General features: G+C 36.8%; 1 protein-coding gene and 1 pseudogene across 10 annotated transcripts in view; one reads left to right on the top strand and one right to left on the bottom strand.

Moving 5' to 3' along the window:
• The window catches only part of VPS13B (vacuolar protein sorting 13 homolog B), an 805,186-nt gene that overhangs the window by 274,621 nt on the left and 503,706 nt on the right, over window positions 1-26,859 (top strand). The window contains exon 20 of one of the 10 annotated variants that reach the window (XM_070383036.1): window positions 8,559-10,321. The exons of the other annotated variants lie outside the window; for them this stretch is intronic. Coding sequence (XP_070239137.1) covers window positions 8,559-8,593 — 35 coding nt within the window. The 3' untranslated portion in view covers window positions 8,594-10,321. Of the gene's footprint in view, window positions 1-8,558; window positions 10,322-26,859 lie in introns of those variants that run through there. 10 annotated transcript variants of the gene reach the window in all.
• Window positions 13,483-15,210, bottom strand: LOC102269578 (chromobox protein homolog 1 pseudogene; annotated as a pseudogene).

Below are 26,859 nucleotides of genomic sequence, written 5' to 3' on the forward strand. Positions count from 1 at the left end.
CCTGTGGCATGCAACGTTTATGTGTTTTCTCTCTCCCCTACCCTAACAGATTGCTAATTTGCTACCTATATTTAAAATATTTTGCAAATTCTGTTTCAGTAGCTTCTTGCTTCCTCACATATTTTATGAGTTCTACTTGTATCTCAAGATATTTTAAAATTTACTATCCAAATGGTTAATGTTTCTTAGGAGTTTTATACATCTTATTTTCCTGGACTTATACTGTAATTGAATATGCTTGAACAACATAAAGGGCACCTTGCAGAAATCCTCTGTTAGTCAAGGTTTAATCAGAGAAGCAGACCACTAGGAGATACACATTTGAAGGATTTATTATAAAGACTTCTCCATACTCAGTTTTGGGAGCTGTTTAAACAGTTTGTGGGAGTTGGTCGTTCTATGTTTGGTGCTGTTACCCGAAGTCATCAAGGCAGAAAATCAATAAGGGAATGTTGACATGAAGTAAAGGGAAGCAAGGACAAAAGGGAACCTGTGAGGATAACTGGAAGCTGCCCTCTCACTCTTTCCTAGTTTCATGAATATAGTTATCTTGTGAGAGAATATTATATCCTTCTTCTCGTAGCTCACAATGAATAATGCTCCTGGCCCAGGAGTCAGAGAAGTTGAAAGAGGAGGTTTGGTAAAAGCTGGGGTTAAGGGGCAGCTGCTGCCTGTGCCAAATCGATGAGCCAGCAGATAAGCAACAACATGCATGAATAACAGTATCACCTTCTGAGTGTGAAGAATACATGGCTGCCGCTTCACTTCCAGTTTTCAGATCTTGCTAAAAAAATGTAGCCAACATCATCTTTGAGCTATCTAGAGAAGAGAATTTTAAGAATGGCTCACCTTTAGTTCAGTTCAGTAGCTCAGTCATGTCCGACTCTTTGCAACCCCATGAATTGCAGCACGCCAGGCCTCCCTGTCCATCACCAACTCCCGGAGTTCACTCAAACTCACGTCCGTCGAGTCAGTGATGCCATTCAGCCATCCAGCCATCTCATCCTCTGTGGTCCCCTTCTCCTGCCCCCAATCCCTCCCAGCATCAGAGTCTTTTCCAATGAGTCAACTCTTTGCATGAGGTGGCCAAAGTACTTGAGTTTCAGCTTTAGCGTCATTCCTTCCAAAGAAATCCCAGGGCTGATCTCCTTTAGAATGGACTGGTTGGATCTCCTTGCAGTCCAAGGGACTCTGAAGAGTCTTCTCCAACGCCACAGTTCAAAAGCATCAATTCTTCGGCGCTCCTCTTTCTTCACAGTCCAACTCTCACATCCATACATGACTATAGGAAAAACCATAGCCTTGACTAGACGGACCTTTGTTGGCAAAGTAATGTCTCTTTACAATAGCAAGAAGAGATAAGAAAGCCTTTCTCAGCGATCAATGCAAAGAAATAGAGGGAAACAGAATGGGAAAGACTAGAGATTTCTTCAAGAAAATTCGAGATACCAAGGGAGCATTTCATGCAAAGATGGGCTCGATAAAGTACAGAAATGGTATGGACCTAACAGAAGCAGAAGATATTAAGAAGAGGTGGCAAGGATACACTGAAGAACTGTACAAAAAAGATCTTCACGACCCAGATAATCACGATGGTGTGATCACTGACCTAGAGCCAGACATCCTGGAATGTGAAGTCAAGTGGGCCTTAGAAAGCATCACTATGAACAAAGCTAGTGGAGGTGATGGAATTCCAGTTGAGCTATTTCAAATCCTGAAAGATGACGCTGTGAAAGTGCTGCACTCAATATGCCAGCAAATTTGGAAAACTCAGCAGTGGCCACAGGACTGGAAAAGGTCAGTTTTCATTCCATTCCAAAGAAAGGCAATGCCAAAGAATGCTCACCTTTAATTAGGTATATAATTAGGAGGAAAAACCCTCCTTTGAGAAGTTTAGCTTGGGATGACTTTTAAATTTTCATTCAGTTAGGCTGTTCTTGGATTATAGGACTTTTCTCCTTAGGCAGTATTATCTTACCAGTTTTATGTGAAACATATTGAGTGAAAATTTCAATCTTTTGACATTTTTGAGCGTTCTAAACCCTGTAATTTAGTTTGGGGCATATTGTTTTAAATATCATTCATTTTAATAAATACTACTTAAGCAGCTACTGTAATTAGATTCTATACTACTAGTAAAATGAATGACTAATTTTGAAAGGATATATTTTTAAGGAACAGTGTGATCTATATTTCTTGCTTGCTTGACAAAATCACCTTAGGGAATGCTGATATAAATTTTATGTCTACATTTTTTGCTTTGATATCCAATGCATGTTGTTAGTGGTTCAAGGAAATCCATCTGCATTAAGGGGAAAAACCCTGTTAGTTCCAGATTATAAATAAAATTGATCTTTTTGCGGTGTTACTGCCAGTTTAAGTTTTGAAGCCATGTATTTCTTTTTGAGCCATCAGCTGTAGTGGATTATATTAAATTTGACCATTAAGTTTTCTCAGTGATCTTTAGCTTCCTGTTCTGTGTTGACAATATTTCCTATGGGATTTCACTAAATAATGTCTCTCTTATCATTGTGACTAATCTGATAACGTACTGCAGCACAGAGATTCTGTCAGTAAATAATTTACTAACCTTCAGTGTTCTTTTAGAGCAAAATAATTTTTGGCAGTGGTTCTGTGGACATTTTGGACCAGGTAATTTTTATTGCTGGGGAGTGTCTCATGCAATTTAGTATGTTTTGCAGCATCCCTGGTCTCTACCAACTAGGTACCAGTCATACCTTCCAAACTGTGACAACCCAAAATATTTAAGAACCACTGCTTCAGCATGTGTGTTTTATTTTGTAATTTATGTTAACTTACTAGAGATGCCTATTTTAAAGTATTTCCCTAGGATTTTAGAAAGGGGTTTAAAATATGGACAGATTATTTGGAATAGTTATATTAGGGCTACTGTTTCAGAATGTAACTGTGCTGGAATTGTTTTTTAAAAGTAAAAGTATCCCATATTAAAACCTTTAGATCACACATAAAATGCCAAACAATGATAGTACTGTCTGCATTGTTATATTTTTATGGTCATACATAGAGAATATCAAGTACTAGTCAGCGCCCAGTGATGGAATTTGTGTGTGTTTAATTAGTTATCTTATTTGAAGGATGAGACTTTGCAAGAGAAAGGAGAATTAAATCTTGGGAATTTATTATATATACAAGTGTATATGTGGATTTCTTTGCCTTCTCTGATTGAAAATCAGTATTTATTTGGTCCTCCTGAATGTGAACTCCATGAACACCAAAATTATCTGTTTGCTTCACTGTTGTATCCCATAAAGGTACTCAGTAATTATTTGTTGAGCAAACTGTCCTATACGTCCTTTCCATTATCTGACTTAAGCCTCAAAACAACACTGTGCTCAGTCGTGTCCAACTCTTGGCGGCCCCGTGGACTATAGCCCACCAGTTTCCTCTGCCATGGGAGTTTCCAGGCAAGAATACTGGAGTGGGTTGCCATTTCCTATTCTAGGGTATCTTCCTGACCCAGGGATCAAACCCACGTCTCTTTGAGTGTCCTGCACTGGCATTGGGTTCTTTACCACTGTGCCAGCTGTGAAGCCCAAAACAATGCAGGGAAGTAGGTATTTTACTGACACTCAGAAGGATCAAGTGCCTTTCCCAAAGTGTCAAGTACTGAGTAGACGGAATCAGAAGAGTATTGATTTTTTATTTATTTAATAGGTGCACTGGGATCTTTAGTTGCAGCATGCAAACTCTTAGTTGCAGCATGTGGGATCTAGTTCCCTGACCAGGGATCAAACACGTCCCTGCTACATCAGGAGCATGGAGTGTTAGCCCCTGGACCACCGGGGAAGTCCCAGGATTGATCTTTCTTAGCAGCACTCAAGATCCTTATTTCTTCCCCCTTGGCACAAGCTCCTGCATTATTTCTTCTGTTGTCATCTCCTCTTTCTTCCCTTAATCCTATCCTCAGTCTGAATTAATTGTATTTCCTGAATATTCCCTGCTTTATTCCTTCGTTTTAAATATTCAACTATTATCACCTGTATTTTGATTTTTGATTGTCTCCTAACATCTAAGTTGTGGGAAAATGGAGTGCTGTGTTAAAAGAGAAGGAGTTAGAAGGAAATCCTAGTGATACAAGCTGCTACCGTAATATTAATTATCCTAGTCATTGTCTCTAAACAGAACAGAAACCATCAATATTTTTTCTTTTAGTGGCTTTTAAGAGAAAACTTAAAGAAAAAAAAAAAAAGGAATCTCCGAGTTCCCATGGTAACTGACTAAAAGCCAATAGTCAGAAATTTCTTTTTTCTTCCCTTGCCTTAAGAAGCAATTTAGGACTATTTTAGTCCTCTTTTCGGTTATGTCATTAGATGAAGTTCAGTGTCTTAAAGAAAATTTATATTATTCCTGGTGAGAATTGTTCCTTCAGTTTTATTTCTAAAGCATTAAAAATGCTTTCATTCAGTATCTTTAATCATAGATAATTTTACTGTACATCTATTGAACTTCTAATTTTTTGTAACCTTTTCAGAGTAAGGATAGATAGTATGATTAAACTCATTTATCTGTTTGAGACAGGAGATGATAAAGCTTCAGTTCAGTGGCTCAGTTGTGTCTGACTCTTTGCGACCCCATGAATCACAGCATACCAGGCCTCCCTGTCCATCACCAATTCCCAGAGTTCACTCAAACTCATGTCTGTTGAGTCGGTGATGCCATCCAGCCATCTCATCCTATGTTGTCCCCTTCTCCTCCTGCCCCCAATCCCTCCCAGCATCAGAGTCTTTTACAGAGAGTCAACTCTTCACATGAGGTGGCTAAAGTATTGGAGTTTCAGCTTTAGCATCAGTCCTTCCAAAGAACACCCGGGACTGATCTCCCCCAGGATGGACTGGTTGGATCTCCTTGCAGCCCAGGGGACTCTCAAGAATCTTCTCCAACACCACAGTTCAAAAGCATCAATTCTTCAGCACTCTAAGGCTTACAGAAGAAAAATTAACTTAAGTGTAAAGTACTGACAGTTTGCTTAGCTACTGTTTGTTTTATCATGGATTGGTCCTATAAAGTATTTAAAAAGGCTTGTTTTGGGGATCAACATTGTTCATATTTTCCCCTTTTTTTTGGAGAAATAATTTATATCACTGTATAAATCTGAGTACAGCATGATTGAGCATATGTTGTGAAATGATTGCCACAATAGGATTTTAGCTGAGCCTATTTGTAATCAGCGTTGTAGCAACATTATTTGAATATTACAGTTTATCACTTTAGGGCAGCTAAGACTCCTTTGTGAGGCGCTTCTTTGTTTTAATAGACTGTGATGTTCTCATAAGCATAAATGACACTAGTAGTTACATTGGAGTAACTGGAGAGCATGCCTATCAGTTTCACACCAGTCACCTGGGGAACTTCAGTGGCCTTCCAAATGTGCCATCCAGAGCTCCAGCACCCCCATTTCCATTGCAGACGTCCCATAGGTCACCACTGTTGGGTACGTGGGAGTAAGTGCCAGTCAGAAGAATCCCAGGGTATGCGATTTTCCCAAATGATGCAGTGAGTGATTCTGGATCCAGGCCTCTAGAGGCCCAAGCCATGGTTGCCAGGAATGTGTATTCTTCCTGATTTATGTCCTTAGCCTGGTATGGATCTTTGTCTCCCCTTAGCTGGCCTTGATGAGGTGGTCACAGTGAATGGCAGATGATATAATGATTTGGGGCACCCCACTGCTGATGAATCATATGGGCCATGGCATTTCTGCCTGGCTTGCAGTTGGGCTGTAGCCATACATATAGCTTACCCAGCTCAAGTCTCATGGTTGGCTAGGGTCGTTCAGGTTTCTATATACAGTCTTCTTGAGAGGATCAAGGATTGGTTCAGTCAGTTGTAAACAGTGTTTTTCTCTAGCAGGTCAGAGTGGATGTACTCATTGGTCGCAGACTGGCATATGTTCCCCTTGGCTGATTGGCTGATGCCACATGATAATGCTGCACACCTTAGGGCTTTCTGCACCTGGGTCAATAATAGGCATTATTTTCTGGACTGACGAAGATGAGATCATATCATACATATACATTTTTTAAAATTTAGGTTTTCATGTTCCAGAAAAATGTGTATTTGGTCTTGAACGGAAATTTTATCGAACTTGTCTGTTTTTTGTCTTACGTTTATGTGAGTGAGTTTATGGTCGGTTGTCTCTTTTATCGTACCCTATGCATATAATTTTAGTATCTTTTATTTCTTATTTGTATTTTAATTCACTGTCTAGGCTTCCAGCATTGGAAGTGGTAGTTGGCATCTTCTTTTCATGATTTTTAAAAGAGCCCTAATACTTTCCCATTTAGTGTGATAGGTGCTCAGTCATGTCCAATTCTTTGGAGCCCCATGGACTGTAGCCCTTGAGGCTCCGCTGTCCATGGAGTTTTCCAGGCAAGAATACTGGAGTGAATTGCCACTTCCTACTCCAGGGGATCTTCCTGACCCAGGGATCAAACCCACATCTCTCGTGTCTCCTGCATTAGCAGGTGGAGGATTCTTTACCACTAGCACCACCTGGGAATCCCCGAGTGTGATATATAACTATATTAAATATGATGTGATATAAATATATATATATATATGTATATCTTGCTGATATCTTAATCAGGTAGTGAAATTTCCACTATTAAACTGTATTTGCAGTCCTGCAACAAACTCATCTTCATCATGATTTATTTTTATTTTTACTAAATGATAAATAATGTATGTCAAATGTTGCGAGAGATAGCTAAGGCAGTACCTAGAAATTTATTGTACACACTCTAATAATTAAAACTTTAAAATTTGGTTTTTAGAAAGATTTTGTAAAAGATTGGAATGGCCTTAAAAAGTTTTGTGGAATTTTCCTTAGAACACTTCAGTCCTGCCTGCCACTTTTCTTCCCATCCATCTTACCTCCCCTCCCTTTTTCCTTGGTGTTTTTTTTTTTCTTTGTGTTTTTGTCTTTCTGCTGTTATAACCCCTTTTCCATACCCTTCCTCCTTTCCTTCCTCTTCTTTCTCCTCCTCTTCTTTGTTCTTTTAAAAATAATTTTAAACTACTGTTTCAATTCCTGTGGAAGGTTTGTGTGTGTGTATGTATTAGTCACTTAGTCGTGTCCGACTCTTTGCGGCCCCATGGACTGTAGTCTGCCAGACTGCTCTGTCCATGGAATTCTCTAGGCAAGAATTGTGGGGCGGGTTGCCGTTTCTTTCTCCAGGAGATCTTCCCGACCCAGAGATTGAACCCAGGTTTCCTGCATTGCAGGCAGATGCTTTATCGAGCTACCAGGGAAACCTATAGAAGGTTCAGTATTCATATTTCCTACTTCTGTTGAATTAGTTTTCGTAAGTTTATTTTTTCTAAGAAGTCACCCAGAAAATTTTGCCCTGTTTAACTTATTATTTCAGACTTGAATGATAGTTTATATGGTTATAGAATTTTGCCTTGATAATTACTTTCTTTTTTCATTTGAGAAGCTTGTTGTTAATCTGATTGTTATTCCTTTTTAGGTAATGTGTCCATTCTTTCTTCTTCATTTCCTATCTTGTTGTTGCCATTATTTTATGTAATCTAACCCCAGTTCATTTAGCTGTGGTTTTCATTTTATCTTACTTGGGAATCATTTTGCTTTCTGAATCTGAAATTTTGTCTTTCAGCAATGCCAGTAAATTCTCTGTTGTTATTTCCTTAAATATTGCTTTTCCCAGCTTTTCTCTTTCTGCAATTTTGATAAAAACATACACTGGATACTCTTATTCTGTCATTCTTGTCTCTATATCCCTCATATATTTTTAATGTTTTGTAATTTGTGTCATATTCTGAGTGATTTCTCTTGATAACTTTTCAGGGTATGAATTCTTTCTAATTTGTATGATCTGCTGTTGTAACTTATCCTCTGTGTTTTAATTTCAGTGAAGGCAGTGTTGTAAAAATTTATTTTGAACTTCTTTCAGCTCTCTAGGCTTTTTGATTATAATTGATTCTTAAATTTTCCATGCCATCATTTTGTTCTTTAATTCAAACATTATCATACTGTCATCTGCACTTAATAATTCTTTATTTAAAGTTTTCTCAGGTCTGTTTTTGTTGTTTCCTTTTGATCATGGATCATGATAGTTTATTTTGTCATTTTTGTGATTTTGAATTATTGGCCCATATTTGATACTGAATTGTCTAAGGAGGTATTTTTTAACCTGTTTTGAGCATCTATATCTTTTAACAGCTTTTATTTCTAAACAGATTTTATCTGTCTGTTTTAATGTCTTTGTGGTTTTTTTTGATTATGCAGTTTATGGAAAATTGATCCTCTAATTCACTGAGCTTTTAAAAAATTATGCCGGATTTTATTTTGCAGTCTGTATTTAGTAATATGTGTTGATGGATTTTTATAAGTCCCTTAATTTATGGGAATTTCCTTTTATTTAAGGATGCTAAAAGGTGTAATAGTTTATTTTTTTTAAGAATATTCATAAACCCTTCTTTTAGCTAATGCAGGGAAAAACTATAAATTTAGTTAAAGCTCTCTCTCTATTTTTCCCTTTCTCATTTCCCTTCTCCAGCCAAGAGTAGTCACTGTCTTGAACCTGGCATTTAGTGTTACTGTACATATATTCATTGGAGAAGGCGATGGCACCCCACTCCAGTACTCTTGCCTGGAAAATCCCACGGACCGAGGAGCCTGGTGTCTGCAGTCCATGGGGTCGCGAAGTGTTGGACACGACTGAGCGACTTCACTTTCAGTTTTCACTTTCATGCATTGGAGAAGAAAATGGCAACCCACTCCAGTGTTCTTACCTGGAGAATCCCAGGGATGGGGGAGCCTGGTGGGCTGCCGTCTCTGGGGTCGCACAGAGTTGGACACGACTGAAGTGACTTAGCAGCAGCAGCAGCATGTGTATGCATGTGTCATTTAGCAGTACACAGAGTATTCTTTTGTGTAATATTGTATAAGTGATATTGTGGTAAATTATAAAGCTTGATACAAATTTCTCTCATCCCTGTTATTCTTGCAAGTTGTCACATTGTAGATCCTTCCATAAAGTGGAAGGGACATCTCTTTAATTTGACTGATGCATATGACTTGCTTTGGCCGCAAAGACGTTAGCAAACATGACAAAGAGATTTGAAAAACACTTGCATTTTGAAGCTTGCTTTTCTGCTACATTTGGAACCCTGAGACAACCATGTGAACAAGTTTGAAGAAGAATATGACAGACCATGTTGAGGAAAGGTAAGGTGCTGTACTCTGCAGGCAGTCAGCCTCTTTCTAACCTGGCAACTGATCACGGGTCTCAGAATCAGCCTCAACTGAGATCCATCAAGGCTTCCAGGTGGACTTCCCAGTTGGGGCTACCCTTAGTGGGTGACCTGCAGAATAAGAGGCCAAATAAATGTTAATTGTTTTAACACTCTTCAGTTTTTGGGTGGCATGTTACTGAGCAAATGTTAGCTGCCACACATATCATTTCATTTATATTCTTTTTCCAGCTTCATTTTCTTACTCAACTTATGTATAACTATAGTTCATTCATTTTTTTCTCTGATTATATTAATCCATTATATGAATGTGTACCCCTTGTTTTTTCATTTTTAGTAGTTTTCTGTTGCCCTAAATTACAAATCATGCTCTCATGAATTATCTTGTGCATGTTTCCTTATTTACTCATGCAAGACTTTTCAATAATCCTTTAAGTTTTAGGTCTAACTTTAGGTCTAACTGTTTATACTGTTAAAAAAAATAACCCTCAATTTATGTTAGGAAATGTTGTTCAGGTCATTATATAACTTGCCCCTGTTCATTTGGATTGACTGAACTGGTATTATTGTCTGTACCTGAGAATTATCATTTTATTTTTATAATCTGCTGACTGACTGTGGTCAAACTTGAACCAATAATACCTCTGAAGTACATGTCATAAGATTTCTCCATGTGGTGCTAAGATTAATTTTATGGTCTTATAGTGGTGTTTTTTTTCCCCTTCAGGTTTTTTTGAAGTATAATTAACAAATAAATAGTCTTATGTTTTAAAGTATCTAACAAAATAAACTCTATTTATAGCCCATGTTTATCACATTTCTGATCATAGATGAAATCATGATTGCTAAATAAAGTGATTATGGAGATAAATATTTTCAGATGACATGCAGAAGTTATTTGTTTTACCTCTGCAATGCTAAACACCATGGACATAATTAGATGGTGCTGTTTCTCCTGTGGAACCATTTAAAACAACTCTATTCTAAATGTCAAGGTGATTTTGATCAGAGAACGAGGCTTGGTATTAACATTTTGAAATTTGGTTTAAATGATGTAAGAATGGTCATATCATTTTATCTTCATAGAATAATAAAGTTCAGTCATCATGATTCATTACTTGTGAGGAAGCTTTTTTAAAAGTCTTTGTTTTTCACTTATTCATAGAATGATTTGAATGTTTTATTTTTAAGTATAAATTATTTTTATCCTGTAAATTTAATGATAAAATGTGATATATAGTTTATATATTTGAAATACATACAAAGTTGAATTACAGGAGTCTTTTCATACCACGAAAAGTTTCTGCTGAATACCCATCTTTGAGTGTTGCTTTGAGAAAATTTGTAACTCTCAGCAGGCTTCCAGTTTTTCATACTTAAAATGGACCATTTTTGTCTCATGGAAAGGAAAATGGAAGTTTATTTTTAAGGAATGTAGAATGCTTTACATATTTGAGAATAACGAGCCTTTTTCTTCCTATTTAGTTTCATAGTTCCTTATTGGAGGTATAATCAGTATGATTAAAGTTGTTAGATAAATATAGTATATCAAGTTAAATTTGAACTTCAGATAAACAACAAATAATATTTAGTACATACTTGTATGATAAAAAATTCATTGTTCATCTGAAATTTGAATTTAACTGAGCAACCTATATTTCTATTTGCTAAATATGGCAACTCTAAATGTGATTCAGTTTTTATAAAAAGTATAATGTTTAGATATATACTTTACTATAATTCTTGAGAAAAGTCTTGAAAAATACAGAATAGAATAGTAATGGTTGTTACTTCTGGTGATTAGAGAGGAGGAGGGAAGATTTTGCATTCTTTCTGTATACTCTGTATTGCTTTAATACATTGCAGCATGGTTCTATTTTTTCATACTTAACAAATTTTGATATAAGTGGTAAACATACTTTGGATTATAAAAAATGTTTGATGGGTACTGTCATAGAACTTGTAAGATGGAGGAAGAAGTAATCACACAAGTAAAAAGAAAATAGAAATTACAGTAGTCTCACAAAAGAAAAATTATAATATTATGAGATTATACAACAGGAAAATTGACTTGGTTTGAAAAATTAGTGAAAGCTTTCTTGAAGTGAAGTTTGAATTTCAGTGTGAAAGAGTTAGTGTGGGCATTAACGCGGTGAAGAGATTAGCCTTTCTGACAGAATGATATGTCAGAAGTAACTTGGTGAGTGGGAGAAACTGAAGGGGAGAGAGCAGAGGGAGGACAGCGCAAGAGGAGGCTGGAGAGAAGAAAGAAAGGGGCTACATTCTGCCGAGACCCGTGTTCCCTGCTTTCCTCCTGAACACAGTGTGAAGCCATTGAAGGCTATGATACAGGTGGTGCTGACAGGATCTTTTTTTGTTTTAAAAAGATCATTTTTGCTGCATTGTGGAGAACTGCTGTGATCGGTGGGTGCTGCCATGAGAGAGGATGTTGGTAGACCAGTAGAGAGATGATATGACAGGAATTCTTATGAGAGATAAATAGGAGTTGATCTTGGTAGGGAGGCTGGAGATGGAGAGGAGTAGAAGAAGATTTGAGGATTATTTAGGAGGTTAATTTTTTGGTATTTAATGATGTATGGCTGTCATCAAGAGAGAAGTGGTTTTCAGGATAATATCTGGGTTTCTGACTTGCACAGTAAATGCAATTAAAAGTAATAGCAAAGCTAATGAAAATTTAAGAGAGTTCTCTAGAGAGGAAGGTTAGCAATTAAAATGAAATTATGTGGGGAATTTTTGAAATTACATATGATAGTAGGAGGTGCGTGGATCTGCACCTTTATATATAATATGAATATTATTTCATATGTAATATGAAAGTATTTTAAAATACTACTACCTTGAAATTAAGTTTGGTCATTTAATAGTAGTTCATGTTCATATACATGCAGTTGAAATTATTTTGAAGTCATTTAATTTTCAGTATTTGTGACAAAACAATTATGATAATGATAATTATAAAATAAAAAGTAGCAGTTCCTTTCTCAGCTTTTCTTAGGGATATATTCAGTACTTTTTACAGAAATAAATCTATAGTTTTATTAAGACAAAAACTGACAGTGTTGATATGAAGTTTACATTTAAACAAAAATTTTCACAGAAACCTAACAGATGCCTAAAAGTTAACAGTGGGTTTCTAGATTCAGGTCTCTATGATGTCAGGAACTGATGGATCTCATGATTCAAGACAGCATTTGGGTTTTAGTTAATTCTTATGATTAAAAATTTTATTTTATTTTAAAGTGAACCACTGCCCCAGTAAGAAAATTAAATCTTCTCCTGAGACCAGGGCTTTTGAAATCGTTCTACTCTTGAAGTTGTACTGTCAGTAACTGAACCGTGCCCCAATAGTTTCAAAGTTCAAAAACAGAGGCTCCAAGAGTTTCCACCCTATGAGCACTGGCCCTTGTCTTTCTCTGCTCACCTACCTCCTATACCACCCTCTTGAGCTTCTCCTTAGTCTCTCAGCCATGCCCAACTCTGCAACCCCATGGACTGTAGCCTGCCAGGCTCGTCTGTCCATGGGATTCTCCAGGCAAGAATCCTGGAGTGGGTTGCCATGCCCTCCTCCAGGGGATCTTCCCAACCCAGGGATTGAACCAATGACTCCAGCATTGCAGGCAGATTCTTTACTGTCAGAGCCACCAGGCAAGCCCATACCACCTTCTTCCCTTCCCAAAATATTTCATCCAGTGGCTTGGATGGAGAAGCTGATATTTGTAACTTCATAATTGGAAAAGAAAGGGTCTTCTTGTCAGTTTCAAGAATGAACACCTCTAAGACAAAATGATCTGCCAGTGTTCACAAGACTTTTCCTCCACAACCAGTTTCCATCCCCCAAGTGGCAGCTTTGGTAACTTCTTAACTGGCTTAGTCCATTGTTGGGAACAGCATTAAGCTCAGGCAGGGAACACCATAGCTTCTGTGTTTGAGGCATTTGTAGCTTTTAAACAGTGTCTCACTATCCTCATTCAGGTTGCCAATGACGTTTTTTGAAAGGCTGCAGTACTGGACACAGAATCCAGTCATCATTAGTGGTTCTTTCCTTTGTTTCACTGTTTTCCCAAATGTTAACAAAAGTGATCCTAACCTATCTCCCTTCTTTCACACCCCATCCGCTCCACCCCAAATAATACACTAGTAGTAATACACTAGCCAAAAACTGTACACATGCTTTGCTGTAAGAATTGCAGAATTCACACTATTGGGGCTGTGGGTTGTGGATGTTTCCTGCTCTCCCACATCCCATCCTGCAAGTTTTGTCCTTCATAGAAAGGCCTTTGTTCTTAACAAAGTTCAGAATCGGTTGCCTTGAAACACTGACCCTTGTTTCCCTCCACAGGGATGGGCGTGCAAACTATGTAGCATGGAACAGCTTTAAAGCACTTGGGCTGCTGTAGAGCACAGAAACTATACTGGCTCGTCAAGGGACATCTTCTCAAGCCATCTTTATGGTGTCAAGACAAGTAGAACTCCTCCTTGCCCCCACTTGAAACCCACAGTCAGATGTGAGAGGGTCTGGTACTCAGGAGAGTTAATTCCTGTCATTGTTTTTGTCATCATCCTCTGAGGGGTAGGAATGCCAAGTCAGCCTTTCCTTATAGAGGTATATGACTATCTGTGGGTGCTTGACCTTGGCTTCCTTGGCAGGGACCAAGTCGGTGGCATCAGAGTTTTTCCAATTCATCTGAAGCATGAGTTCTCCACTGGAGTCTGTCGCTCCAGTAGCCTGTTCCAGTTCCAAACCCTGGGCAAAGCCTCATGGGTTTTCTGACTCTTCTTTCTTCTTGTTTGGTTTGCTGTCTTCCACCTTATTTTCCAAATCAGAATCAGAATCAGCTTTGTGCTTACCTCTCTCTGATTTATTTGTCCTGTGTGCTTTCTTCTGTAAATGCAGAAACTTGGCAATGAGGCCAGGGCATTCCAGGTTCTCTTCTGCTCCATGCATTGTCCTCTGAGAACCCCTTCCACTGCGGAGGTGTACCACTTTGCCGTGTACCACTGGGCAGTCTGGAACTTTTTCCACCACAGATTTTCTTTCTCTTATTCTAGCACCTCCCTCCACTTTCATCTGGTTTTCTTTTTCCCCATAGTGCCCGCAAACTTTCTGGTATAAAGGGTGACACTGCTCAGAGCAGCGCCCACAAGCACGAGAGGAATGGCTGCTGCACTGCTGGCGAGTCTTGTCTGGCCAGCCAGGGGAGTGGCGACCAGAGAAGCAACAAGCCCAGTGACCTTGGTCGAACCCCTTCCCTGAAGACGTACCTGGCCCAGGCCAACTGCCCTCCCCTCATCCGAACAAAAGGGCCTCGCACTCTTTCAGTACTTTAAATAATTTATTCTATTGGAAAAATAGATTCTTGATTTGAAAATACCATTCTGAAATAAGGTGACTTGCCAACCATGAGTTCTTAAATGTATTCATGCTGTTACTATTTCTAATGTTTATTCCACAGTATTTGTAGCCTTTTGTTAGGTTTCTCTGTCCTTTGTTGATCAATCCCTTTCACTTATTTATCCATCTTCCCACAGAGGTTCTGATCAGTAACTCTTTCACCTTATGGATCCTTATTGCCCACAGGATTTTAGTCTAAATTTAATTGAGTGATATCACCTATTTACTTTCACTCTCTTGATTGGCTTACATTCATTGCTTGTCTTGGTCCTGAACCATACGTGTGTGTATGTGTGTGTGTCTGTGTGTTTTAATACCTTGGTATCTTATTTTATTATTATTATTTGGTCATAGTGTGTGGCTTCTGGAATCTTAGTTCCCTGACCAGGGCATCAACCTGGGCCCTAAGTCGTGAGAATGTGGAGTTCTGACCATTGAACCACCAGGGAATTCACCTTACTGAATTTTTTAGATCCAGATCAGATATTACCTCCTTTAAAATGCATCCACTCGCTGAGAAACTTAGTGGTTTCCTCTATCATATTTCTCTAAATATTCATTGCATCTTATTTATATATTTACTACATAATATCACATGTACTTTAATTGTTTAAATATTTATTCACATTAAATGTGCGTGTTCAAGAGAACTGGCAAGTGATGGTCAATAAACTTTTGTTATGAGTCCTGTTACAATAGTAGTGATTGAAAAGTCTTTGACTATCTTAATATCCAGAGAGAAAAATACATGTCTTATTACAAATCACTGTAGTAGTATTATACGGGATGAAAGTGTTGTTGAAAGAATGGTCAGTTCTGACTGGGGATCAGTTCTTTGTTATAGAGGAGTTCAGCTGCACTTAACACATTTTAGTATAAGGTTATAATCCATCATTCTTATGTCAGATGGATTTTTTTAATTTAAAAAATCCCCAGGAAATGATTGTGAAGTTTCCTATTAAAGGAAATCCAAAAATCTGGAAACTGGATTCCAAAATCCATCAAGGAGCAAAGAAGGGGTTAATGAAGCAGAATAAAGCTGGCTGACCCAGGAAAAAAGGAACTCCACAGCATAGTGGAGTCTGTGTACTAAAATTTCTGTCCACTGGTCTTTTGAAATTGAAGCAGTAGCAATCTAAGGACTTGGCATCAGGCTTTAAATTTTCTCTCAGAGTTTAAACTCTTATCAAAATCTGTATATTTTTCTTAACGAGATTCTTACTGTATGTAGTGGGTCAAAAATCTTTGGATACATTATTTGTAAAAACTTATTTTAAAAATTCTCAAAAAAAAAGTTTTAATTAGAAATTAATTGCTTTACAATGTTGTGTTGGTTTTTGCTGTATAGCAGTGCTAATCAGCCATAAGTATACATGTATCCCCTTCCTCTTGAAGCTCTCCCCACGGCCCCCACCCCTAACCCCGGGTCATTACAGCACCAGGTAGAGCTCCCTGTGTTATATAGCAGCTTCTTATTAGCTATCTGTTCTACGCATGGTAGTGTATATATGTCAGTGCTATTTTCTCAATTTGTCCTACCCTCTTCTTCCCCACTGTGCCCACAGGTCCATTCTCTGGGTCTGAGTCTCTGTTCCTGCCCTGCAAATAGGTTCATCACACCATTTTCCTAGATTCCCCATTTATGTGTTAATATATGATATTTGTTTTCCTCTTTCTGACTTGTTTCACTCTGTATAACAGGCCAGATGAATTTTTCTTTCCTGCCATCTTCATTGTGGATGCCATCTTAGCATTCTCAACATTTATAAATGAAACATGGTAGAAGTAACTAAATCTACCTCTGTAGTTTAAAACATCCGATTTCAAAGCTATCCCAGAAGATTATAAGCAGCCTTTCCCTTAAGTGATTTTATTTCCAATAATTTCAGATGTTTAGGTGCTGACAGCTTACACCGCCCTGTCATTCCTCTGTTACTGGTAGAAGACAGGCCTCACACACATAAAGTTACCATCCAGTGTCTTGTGTCTTTTCTGAAGAGTTTCATCAACTTATTTTCAGCCTTAGTTTGTTTCTGCAGCCTTCCTATAGAAATAGGGACCTCTTGGTTTGCAAATAGCTTTTTAGAGTAATTAGAAAAAATGGGGAGTTATAAGAAACAAGCTAAATCTTAAAAAGATAAAAATTATATATGACTGAGAAAACTTGACCTTGCTTTGGCTAACAAGTAAAAGAAAATAATTTTTTATGTAATTTGAAGAACAGATTTTTCTTTTAAGAAATTCCAAAAGCCAGATTCTAAAAATTTTCTGCAAAGGCTTCCCTGACAGTCTGGTGGTTAAGATTTCACCTTCTGATGCAGGGGGTGTGGGTTCCATTCCTGGTCAGGGAGCTAAGATCCACATGCCTCATGGCCAAAAACCCAGAATGTAAATGACGGAAGCAATAATGTAACAAATTTAGTAAAGCCTTTAAAAGTGGTCCACATTAAAAAAAAAAAAAAAAACACAATACTTTTATGCAGTAAGAGCATAATCTGATATATTTAGTGAAAAGCAAAAAAACAAAAATACTTCTGTTCTTGATAGTCACACATATATCAGTACTGCAAAAAAGCTGATTAAAAAGGAAAAGCAGTCTTAATGAGTATTCTAGGGAAAACTGAATGACAGAACCTTATAATAAAAGATTTAATCATATGAAACTAGGAGAAATAGCCTTTAGTATTCAAGGAGATCCAATCAGTCCATTCTGAAGGAGATCAGCCCTGGGATTTCTTTGTAAAGAATGATGCCAAAGCTAAAACTCCAGTACTTTGGCCACCTCATGCGAAGAGTTGACTCATTGGAAAAGACTCTGATGCTGGGAGGGATTGGGGGCAAGAGGAGAAGGGGACGACGGAGGATGAGATGGCTGGATGGCATCACTGACTCAATGGACGTGAGTCTGAGTGAACTCCGGGAGTTGGTGATGGACAGGGAGGCCTGGTGTGCTGCGATTCATGGGGTCTCAAAGAGTCGGACACGACTGACTGATCTGATCTGATTCTAGTTCTTTGACATTATATAGCAGCATGTAATGAAGAGGTTAAAGGAAAATGCTTGATTTTATGATAAATAAAGATTAGTTCACTGATTTTAAAGGCAGATCTGCCTACCTAAGATTTAAATTGAAGAACTTGTTTTGAGGAGACAGTCTTAATATAGCAAACATCTTTGAGAACATCAGAATACACAGTACTCCTTTGCTAATGTTATCACTTATTAAGAAAAGATAGCACTAAAGGCATTCCTGAATCTGTTTCTTGTCATTTCATTTACATGACCTGAGTCTTCCCCCAAAGTCTTTCTTTTGAAAGTGATTGAAAATATTTCCAAAAAAGTCCTGGATTCCATATTCTTGTGGAAGGCTTCTTAATGATTTGTGGCAGTTAAAACAACTATGAAGAACAAGAAAAGATCTTAGAAATGTACACTATGTTATTGTATAATATTATGTTTGATTTTATGTGATTTTTTTTAATTCTAAAAAGTTTTATAGTATATAGGTATGTCACTTACAATTGATTAAATGATTATATTGATTTCCAAAATTATCAGTTTCATGATCAAGAAAATCCCTGTTATTTTAACGTTGTTTGTATGAGAAAATGAGATTTGACTTAAAAGTCATTTCAGCCCACAGTTTAGTTTCCTAATGAACATGCCGTAACAATTAAAGAGTTTTTGTTAAGAGAAATAGATATAGCAACACAGATTGCTTTCTAAGAATTAGTGTTAGGAAACGTTTGGTTAAGCTGAAAAATGAGAATTTTTACTGTTAGTAATTGAGAACTTACAATTTTGGGGTAAAATCATTTTTGTGAGCTTGCTACTTCTCTTCATTGTATATTTCAAAGTCTGTGCTTTCTAAACAATAGCAAATAGATATCTTAGGATTCAAAGAAATGAAATAAACTAAAATTGGATATTTCATCAGATTCCGGAGAGTGGTTTTAATTTTCATAGATGTTTTTAGTGTGTTCATATGCTGGGAATTTGAATTTCATCTTTAAATATTTATTTTGAAACTGGATAAAAATTTGCCTGCATCCAGAAAGCATGTCAAAATTGAATTTTTTACATGAAAATTGCCTATTATAGTCTACATTATCTTTAGAGTTTTCTTATATAAGACAAATTAGAAATCTGTTTGTGAAGATGTCTTTTTTTTAGTTGCCTCTGTCCAGAATCGGAACTTTATTAAAGTACCAAGAATGTTGAATTCAGGTAATTTCAGTGGTCTTTTGAGACAAAAATCTAATTCTGATGGAGTAGTATCCAAAGTGGGCTTTTAGGCTAGGCAGAGGAAAAGAACAGAACAAAGAAAGGAGAAAATGTCCCGTCATGAGAGAAGGGAAGTTGAGAGTTAACAGTGGAGAATGCTACCGACCTACACTACCTACTCTAGTCCTTCTAGAGTAGATCCTCTGAAAGAGAGGAAGCAGTTTTATCAGCATTTCTTCTCCACTGCTGCTATTTGTTGGAGTGTGTAATTTCCTTCAGGTACTTGGGGTGGGGAAAAGGTTAAGAGCTCCTAGACTACTATAACTCTACCTGGTGTGTCTGCTTCCAAGTTTGTTCTGCTGTATTCTTTATACACAATTGATATTTTTTTCCTCCTTAATAATAAATGAATGCTATTCTCCACCCTCTTTTATCATATTGAGAATAGAAAATTCCAACTGCTTCTTCTAACTTAAAAATCCCCTACCTGCCTCTCACCAAATCTGTGACTCTGCTTCTTTTTCACTCTGTTTTGGCTACACTGCCTTTATATTTCTGTTTAGGGCTGTTCTAGCTGTGCCTTCTGTTTGGAATGGTGGTCTTCCTGCTTTGCAGTTGGCTGCCTCTGTGTCAGCTTACAGGTCAGCTTCATAGAAGGGTATTCCATGACCACTCAGTATTAAGGAGTCACTCATTTTTCCCCTATAACTTTATTATAATTCTCTGAATTATACTTATCACTAGATGATATTTTCCTGTTTTTGTTTATTTCTCTACTAACTACTATATCTCCAGTGTCTACAGTGGTGGTTAGCATATAGATGACACCCAGTACTTACCTATTGCATGGAAGATTTTATCAGTCACTGCTTTAGGGCTAGGTGTGCTATCCATGTAATACTAGTGTATTTTGTCCAAGTGCTACTGTTCATAATTTTTAGAAACTCCACTTGCTTGCCCTATAAGTTTTCTTGTAATGAAATTAGAAACCAAATGGCAACAGTGAAATTGTGTTTTCTGATTGAAGTCTGGAAAACTAGCTTTGAATCTTAGCATTTTCAGGTTTAATATAAATTAGGATTTGTCGCTATACTTCATTGACTATGTTCCTTCTTCTGTAAAGTAACTTCTCATGGGGTCTGAGATTTAAATGAAATAGTATGTTTAGGAGTTTCTTATGAAGTACCACATTGATTATTTTAATAAATTCTCCATTATCCTCTCTCCCCCACAAAGATATCAAATAACTTTACCTACCTTTAATGATAAAGTAATTTTAAAATATGAACTTTAGTTTTATAATTTTATTACATGTTCTGTATGAAGCTATGACTTAAAATTAAATACCTTAGAGAATCTCTAATGCAGCTTTTGAGTATTTTATGAGTGGCAAATTGGTTGACTTAATAATTTCTTCCAGGTTTTCCCCATTAGTTCTTTCATTTCTGTCTCTCTTTCTTTCCTTTCTGTTCCAATCAGCCAATTTTTATTTTGATTGGTTTTTCATATAATTTGTAATCGTTTTTTTATGCTTTCTGATGTATTTTTTATAGAATATGTTTTTAACTAGCTAGAAACATGGATATGTTACTCATCTCCAGGCTTTGAGGACTATTTGAAGAAGAGTAAAGCCTATTCAGCTTTTCTCTGTTAACATTTTCTATGCAAAACACTACTCCTGAATACAATTTTCACTTTCCTGCATCCATACTTTTTGCTTATATATTAAAATACTCAGGATGTCCTTTATCCCTCCTTCTCACCTCTCCAAACCTCTCTGTCCAAAAAGAATCAGGTAAAATCTACCTTTTCTCTAGTGATTGTCCCAGTCTGCTGTATCTGAAGTGAGTGCTGTTTAAAAAACATTTAATGTCAGCTGTTGTTTGTAATTAATCATACTTTACCCTTTCTGATATCTTATATTGTTTTTATAGTTATTTTAGTTTTCTTTAGTCATTGATAATTAACCAGTTTACTTTTTTATATCTTATTTTGTGGTTTTTAAGTGTTTTTATGTTTTTCAAGCTGTTGAATTGTATGTTCCTATTGCAATTTCATGCTCTTCGATGACCCTGTCCATAGGATCTGTTGTAGCATTGGTTTTTTTTATTCATTTTATATACTTAATAAAAGTTTTTTTTCTTTTACTCCTCATTAAATAGCCATTTATTTTATTCCCAAAGGAAATAATTTGGTATTTTATGAGTGGCAATATTGTGAAGTGGGTAAGTGGCAGACTTATTATGGCCACATTGCTTAGATTCCAATCCTAGCTTTACCATTTAATAGTGGTGGGACGTTGGGAAAGTCACTCAACCTCTCTGTGCTGTAGTTTTCTAATCTGTAACATAGAAAACAATAATAGCTTTTAGGATTGTTGTGTGGTTTAACTGAGAAACATAAAATGCTTGGCACATAGTTGCTACTTTGTTGCTACACTATCTTCATCGAAATTAGCATGATTATTTTATGGAATAATGAAAGAGTCTTTGAAGTCTGATAATCCTTTTATGATCTTGGGCAGCTTTCTTCTCTAAAACCCATTTGGACAGCGGGCATTATTTCAGTTCAGTTCGTTTCAGTCACTCAGTAGTGTCCGACTCTTTGTGACCCAATGGACTGCAGCACACCAGGCCTCCCTGTCCATCACCAACTCCCAGAGTTATTCAAAGTCATGTCCATCTAGTCGGTGATGCCATCCAACCATCTCATCCTCTGTCATCCCCTTCTCCTCCCTCCTTCAATCTTTCCCAGCATCAGGGTTAGCTCTTTGCATCAGGGGTACAAAGTATTGGAGTTTCAGCTTCAGCATCAGTCCTTCCAATGAATATTCAGGACTGATTTCCTTTAGGATGGACTGGTTGGATCTCCTTGTAGTCCAAGGGACTCTCAAGAGTCTTCTCCAACACCACAGTTCAAAAGCATTCATTCTTTGGCGCTCAGCTTTCTTTCTAGTCCAACTCTCACATCCATACATGACTACTGGAAAAACCATAGCTTTGACTAGATGGACCTTTGTTGGCAAAGTAATATTTCTGCTTTTTAATATGCTGTCTAAGTTGGTCATAGCTTTTCTTCCAAGGAGTAAGCATCTTTTAATTTAATGGCTGTAGTCACCATTTGCAGTGATTTTGGAGCCCCCAAAAATAAAGTCTCTCACTACTTACTTTGTATATATAAAGCTTCATATACATGCCCAGTACAGCATATATATTTATGTTATGTGGACTCTCTCTAGCAACTCTCTTTCTCTATTCTGAATTGCAGTTGTATTTCTGGAGCCAGCCTGTTGCTTTCCTCCCTTTCTCTCACCCTTCCGTCTGTTTTCCTTCCCTCCCTCGCTCTTTCTACCCTTCCTTTCATTCTTTCATCCTCCATTCCAGCTTGCCATCCATCTGTGTGTTTGTCTGACTAAAGGCAATTCAAGGAAGGGAGACTTTAGCAATTGGTTTAGTGTTTTTAGAACCTACATTGTGGGAAACTGTTTTTCTAAGAGTCCATTACATTAAGATGAGTATGTATTCAGAAATGAGGGAAAGTGCTAATTTGGGAACCAGATTTTGGCAATTAGGAATATGGGTTTTCAGATACTGAACTGTTTCGTTGTCACTTGTGCTGGTGTCCACCTAAGAAACTTACTGATAAAGTTACTAATTGATAAAGTACTAATTTTATCTGATAGTAGTGTAAAATCAGTGCATGCTTTGGGGCTTCCCTTGTGGCTCAGTGGTCAGAATCTGCCTGCCAGTGCAGGAGATCCAGGCTCAATCCCTGGGTCAGGAAGATCCCCTGGAGAAGGAAATGGCTACCCACTTCAGTCTCCTTGCCTGGAAAATCCCATGGACAAAGGGGCCTGGCAGCCTACAATTCGTGGGGTCAAAAAGTCAGATACAAGATAGTGACTAAACAGCAATTGTAAATGTAGTTGCTCATAGACTTACGTTCTTTTCATGTAATATATTGTAACTAAATGGGGAAAATGCCCAGATGTTAAGTCTAGAGGATTATAAATTCAAATTTTTTTCTACAAATAATAAAAACCATGTGAATTGTTAATGATTTGCTTTTTCTCTTAGACCAGAGAATGTTGTGGTTGGGTAGCCACCTTGTGGGTTGCAGAGCATCACCTTAGCCCACATCTGAAGACTAGCAAAGTGGTCTATCCAGCCAGTTATGAGAGGATATTAGCACCACCTTGTGGTGTTTGCTGTACTGTGCCATTTACTATTAGTGTCCTGTCATTATATACATCTTGATCATCAGGAGAGGATAAGCAAGGAAGACATCAGTTTGGCAGTTATCTTTCCAAAGCAAATACACATTCTCATCATTGGATACTTACTATCTAATCTTTAGCATCCCAGTAAAATTTTTAATTTGAGATCTTTCCAGTTGTGATAATAATAGATTGAAGTACTTCAAATTCTTGGCCATATGTAACAAAATAGTTTTTATAGTATGTAGTAATAATATTTGAGATTACTCTGGTAGATAATACTTTTTTTGTGAATTATTTAATACTATTATAAAGTAAGTCATATCTTTAGAAATAAGTATTTACGTATGGTGTATTTGTTGAACTTTGTCTTGATTACTCTTGTAACATGTAGAATATAAACTCACTTTAAAAATATAGTTCTTTGCAAATTAAAATATTTTTGCTATTTCTTGAATAAAATTTTATAATCATGAGATAACACTGACTTTTTAAAGTAACATATTCTTAAAAGCTAGAATATTTTCTCCCAATGATTTATTTTATACTTTTTTTTATTTTGAACAGCTGGATCCTTAATATTTTTCTCTGTTAAAATATATCTAGGCTTTTCTAATTTGGCTGTAAAGTGAATATATCAGTTATATTCAGTGTAATTTCTTAAAAAAAAAGCCGTGCTAATGATGATGGATAAATATAAAGGATAAGCACAAGAATGTGGGTATCATAATGAAGGTATACTAGATATACTGAGTCCTATGGGTGATTTTAAAATGTACACTTATTTTTTAAATGTAAATTACCAAAGTTGACTGTTGCTCAACAGTGAGTATTTGTAATAGAAATGAAGAATAAGTACAGAGTTAAATAGAATGTATCTAGTTTAATATGTGGGTTAATCATTTAGCAGTGTGCTCATTCTAATTGAAAAGCTGGGCTTCTTGGTTATGAATCATTGTGCAATCAAAGTCACGCATTAGTATTACTTGCCTACACGGAAAAAACACTGTTTTATTCTTTCAAAACATTATTTTGTAAACTTGAAGATATTATAACTAAGACAATGAAGACTTCTTACTATAAGTTTATATTGCTTTCTTTTTTTCGATACCAAGTTTCTTAACTTTTTCAAATAAGAAAAAAGTTTAAAGTTACTATTTAAAATCTCCTTCATTCAGAAATCAAAATGTGAAAATGTTAATATTTTAAGAATAGGAAGGGTATAATTTGAGAATAAAGATATATATTCTTTTCTGATGATCTTTTTCTTCTAGATTTATGACTACTTGGGTATGATCTACTGGTAAGAGCAAAAGGTGGTATAAGTAGTCTGTTATATTACTTAGAAAATTGGCAGAATTGTGGTACCACCAACAGAAATAAGGAAACAAACAATGGGAGCCAGTTTTGTTTGTTCTTTCAAAAGGTTTCATTGGTTATTGTCCCTTCCTCTCAGGGACATTGATTTTGTTTTCCATAAAGTATTCATTATTTCATCATTTTCCACATCATTGTGGAAAATTATTTTGTTTTGAGGCAGATCATTACTTCCAGTTTTTTTTTTTTTTTTACTCTCTGTACTCTTATTTCAGGCAGTTGTTTATGCCTACGGGCGATAATACTAGGATTGATTTACTATCTATAGTTAACTTGAACAAATTACCACCACTCATACAGTTTCCTCATTCATATAATGAAAATGATAATACCTGGCATATAGTAGTAAATGCTTGGCAAATGATGGCTATGACCTGGTATTATTATCGAAATGGACTTCAGAGTGATCTTACCAACAGAGTCTTATTATGAAATCCACTGGACACTCACTGCATTATAAGGAATGGATAGGCATTCAGTGCCCCTCAGTGTTGGGGTTCGGAGCCATACCTCTCATACATTGTCTCACATCAGGGGTTGGCAGACTCTTTACAAAAGGCCACGTAATAAACATTTTAGATTTTGCAGACCATAGGTCTCTGTTTCAGTTACTGGATTTTGCTATGGTAACAGGAAAGCAGCTGGAGGCAGTATGTAAATGAATGAATGTGCTGTGTTCCAGTCAAACACTATTACAGACACCAAAATTTGAATTTAGTATAATTTTCAAACAATATTTTCTTCTGAACTTTTTCAACTTTTAAAAAAATGTTAAAGTCTTTCTTAGTTTATCTGTACAAAAGAAGATACACTGAATTTGGCTTGCAGACTGTATTTGCTGACCCCTTCTTAGAACGGAAACACAGAGTGGGGAGGGGCAGGATTGCAGGCAGTCTCTATAGCAGAATATCAGAACAGCATCTCCCATGAAGGAGGGATATCAGAGTTGTACTTCTGGTACACCTGTTAACCCATGCTGATCCTAATTAAGACAACTTTTGGAGAATAACATCCAGGATTGTCAGTCTTTTGCATCCTTGGCTTATTAGATAAGTGAGGTTTGTGCACCCTGGTTTCCTAACGTGCAGAATTGGCCTACTCAGATTTTATCAGTTTAGGGACAGAGTAATTCTCCTTCAACTATCATGAAGACATACATTGAATACAAGTGGATGAAAAGGTGTGCTATTTGGTATGGCTGCCTTTGAAAGTGAAAGTGTTAGTCACTCAGTTGTGTCCAACTTTTTGCAACCCCATGGACTGTAGCCCACCAGGATCCTCCATTTATGGAATTCTCCAGGCAAGAATACTGGAGTGGGTTGCCATTTCCTACACCAGGAAATCTTCCTGACCCAGAAATCAAACCTGGGTCTCCCGAATTGCAGGCAGGTTTTTTGCTGTCTGAGCCACCAGGGAAGCTGCCTTTGGGCATATGTAGATACTGGTGTCCTCCAGGCCCTCCTATAAAGACTGACTTGATTAAGGAACTCCTCACAATTAGTAATTTTGATTCTCCAGGATTTTCATTTCTTGAATGTACCTATCAGTACTGTATCCCCACCCCACCCCAACCCCCAAGATGCTGAGTTTTTCTTCCTGTACATCTGTTTCTTGGAAGACATTTTGTGGGATTTGTTACCTTAACCCGGTAATTCAAGAAGCTTTTGTTGCTGGTAAATGACATGTCTAGTTCTGAAAAATCTAAAGACAGAACTATTTTTAGTTCTTCATCTCATTTCATCCCTAAGCTGTGGTTTTGATGACAGCGATGATAAAGATTGCAGTAACTGTCACTTTTTGTTTTCTGTGTACCAGTAATTTTATAAAGTGTCTCATTCAGTCTTCAGAACAGCTCTATACATTACGTGGTGTTAATCTCATTTTACTTTAAGAAAATATATGCAGTGAAATGATAACATCAGGAACTTAAAGTTGGTGTCAATGCCTGATTCAGTCCTACACCTTTGACTTCAAAGCTTTCTGTACCTCTTGGTTTTCATTAAACTTTGTACATTCTTGGGCATTGCTCTTATTTGTTTACTACAGTTTCTTTACTAAACATTGGTTAGGGCAGTGATTCTGTTTTAAGTATGTCTTTGTAACTTCAGCTCCTATTGTAGTGCCTGATGAATGTTGATTGAATGGGTGATTGAAGATAGCTATGCGGTCTAATGGAAAAACAAGGGAAGAATGGTCACATATAAATTAGGAAGTCCCTGTTAATCATGTACGATGAGTAAAGAGGGTCATTTAATGTAGAGTGAGTCTTCCCTAAGAACCATTTGATGGTTCTAGTGCCATTATATATGGTTATTGTCTGTTGAGACTATCTTTGTTATCTAATCATTAGATATATAAAGTTATCATTTTAGGT

Source organism: Bos mutus, chromosome 14 (assembly GCF_027580195.1).
Source record: "Bos mutus isolate GX-2022 chromosome 14, NWIPB_WYAK_1.1, whole genome shotgun sequence".
Classification (NCBI taxonomy): Eukaryota; Metazoa; Chordata; class Mammalia; order Artiodactyla; family Bovidae; genus Bos; species Bos mutus.